General features: G+C 48.7%; 1 protein-coding gene across 1 annotated transcript in view; it reads right to left on the minus strand.

Moving 5' to 3' along the window:
• Nucleotides 1–2,500, minus strand: part of adcy8 (adenylate cyclase 8 (brain)) — a 28,415-nt gene that overhangs the window by 9,840 nt on the left and 16,075 nt on the right. The window contains 3 exon segments of the mRNA XM_063220066.1: nucleotides 431–535; nucleotides 1,605–1,698; nucleotides 2,189–2,296. Of these exon segments, the coding sequence (XP_063076136.1) occupies nucleotides 431–535; nucleotides 1,605–1,698; nucleotides 2,189–2,296 (307 nt within the window).

Consider the following 2,500-nt stretch of genomic DNA (forward strand, 5'->3'; position numbering starts at 1 on the left):
GTGGGTTGTACGCGTGGCGTGCGTTAGTGTGGGTGTGTGTGTGTGTGAGAGACAGAGAGAAAGAGAGAGAGAGAGAGCGCGCGAGAGAGAGAGAGAGAGAGAGCACGCAGGTCCTGCCATGTGTAATGTGAGGGATTAGGGCTCCGCAAATGGTAAAATAAGCAAAAATAATAATAGTGGTGCCCCCCGTTGGAAGTCGCCTCTGGCGACGGGTCTGAATCAGCTGAATCAGCTGACAAGAACGAAATTAACCGTTCCGGGAACAATATTTTTCTGTTCTAACCGGTTCGGGAACATCAATTTATTGGTCGAACCCATAACCGGAAACGTTATAATTCCGTTTCTGTTCGGAACGAACAGTATGGAAAAAAATAACGGTTCAAAGCCCTGGTTGTAGCAGATGGGAAACTTGACATGACTACAGTAGTACCTGTGGGTTGTAGCAGACGCTGTCAGGACCGGTGGAGTTGCTGCTAGTGTTGTCGTCATCGTCCGTCTGGTTACCAAGGGCAACGGAACTCACCTCGCACCACAGCTTGTTGTCATGACACCACACACACACACACACACACACACACACACACACACACACACACACACACACACACACACACACACATACACACACACACACACACACACACACACACACCAAGTATACATATAAGAAATACGCAACAACATATATTCTATCAAAACACTATGCAAACATATACAGTTAACACATATAGATATATTTTACTTTTGTGCATTGAAATACTGTACATGCACGCGCGAAACACACGCGCATACTCGCAAACACACAAACACACATACGCACGCACACAATGCAATAAGAATTTGTAAGTGTCACGTGATTGTGTAACAGGCAAACAAAGTTCAACATTATCAGCTGAATCTGAATCTGAGTCTGAGGTTGTGCTCTGGAGTAGACTGTCATACAGTAGGTGCTGACAACATGCATGTATGTGTGTATGCAAATGTGTGTGTATTATGAGCTGTGTGCATGTGTGTGTGTGTGTGTGTGTGTGTGTGTGTGTGTGTGTGTGTGTGTGTGTGTGTGTGTGTGTGTGTGTGTGTGTATGCACGCGCATGTGTGTGTATTTTAAGTTGTGTGTGTGGCTGTCTGTGTATGTGAAAAGTGAAAGTGAAAGCCCATTGGGAAACTCCAACTCCCATTGTCATTGTGACATAGCACTCCATAGCACACAAGTGAACACTGCACACTGCACACAACGAAATTGCATTTATGCCTCACCCGTGCAAGGGGGCAGCCCTCAGTGGCGCCCCATGGGGAGCAGTGCGGTGGGACAGTACCATGCTCAGGGTACCTCAGTCATGGAGGAGGATGGGGGAGAGCACTGGTTGATTACTCCCCCCACCAACCTGGCGGGTCGGGAGTCGAACCGGCAACCTCTGGGATGCAAGTCTGACGCCCCAACCGCTCACCCATGACTGCATGTGTGTGTGTGTGTGTGTATGCATGCGCACGTGTGTTTTTTAAGTTGTGTGCGTGTGTGCATGTGTGTGTGTGTGTGTGTGTGTGTGTGTGTGTGTGTGTGTGTGTGTGTGTGTGTGTGTGTGTGTGTGCGCGCGTCTCGTACCACATTGCCCACGGCTGCGGTGAAGTTGACACACACGGAGAGGAGTGTCAGCGCCGTCCGGTGGCCGTGAGTCTCGTTCAGGAGGCCGCCCAGCCTGAAACAACATGGAGGGGGCGTTGAGGACGACGTGGAGGAAGACGTTGAGGAAAACATGAATGAGGTTAGGTTGAGGTTGAGGATACGTTGAGGCAACGTTGAGGAAAACACAATACAATTTCAATGTGAATGAACAGTAATAGACATGTTTGGCCAGGTCAATTTGTGAATGGGCAGCCTGGAGTGTTGCCTGGTTAACACACAAGTGAGATTAGGTCTGGGGAGTTGCCTATTGTAAATTCCGTAGGGGAGAGAATACTTGGCTATTATGACACACTGCCCTGCTCTCTGATTGGGCAGAGAAACTGTTAAGGTCGGAATGCTTGGCCATTATGACACAGTGCCCATGATCTTGGACGTTATGAATCATCCTCGCCAGACTGTCTGTCAGATCGAAACGATTGTGTAGAACTAAAGGCAGTATGGGAGTTCCCAGGCTACCTGGAGTGTAGTCTCTTAGCGCATTGAACTACAAATATGGCTCCTACCTTCTGACGGCCAACGGCAAGCATTTGTAGTCCTCGGCGGTTGCTACAACGACCAGCAACAGGTGCACCAGCACCAGCAAGGAGAACTCCGTCACCATGACTACCATCCTAGGCAACACACACACACACACACACACACACACATACACATACACATACACACACACACACACATACAAACATATGCAAAAAAAGAACACAAATTCAGTGTCAGATACTGTTTACTGTAATGGTACAGATTACGTGTTTGCGCGTGTGTGTGTGTGTGTGCGTGTGTGTGTGTGCGCCTACGTGCGTGCGTGTGTGTGTGCG

The sequence above is a fragment of the Engraulis encrasicolus genome, chromosome 16, assembly GCF_034702125.1.
Source record: "Engraulis encrasicolus isolate BLACKSEA-1 chromosome 16, IST_EnEncr_1.0, whole genome shotgun sequence".
In the NCBI taxonomy this organism is placed as follows: Eukaryota; Metazoa; Chordata; class Actinopteri; order Clupeiformes; family Engraulidae; genus Engraulis; species Engraulis encrasicolus.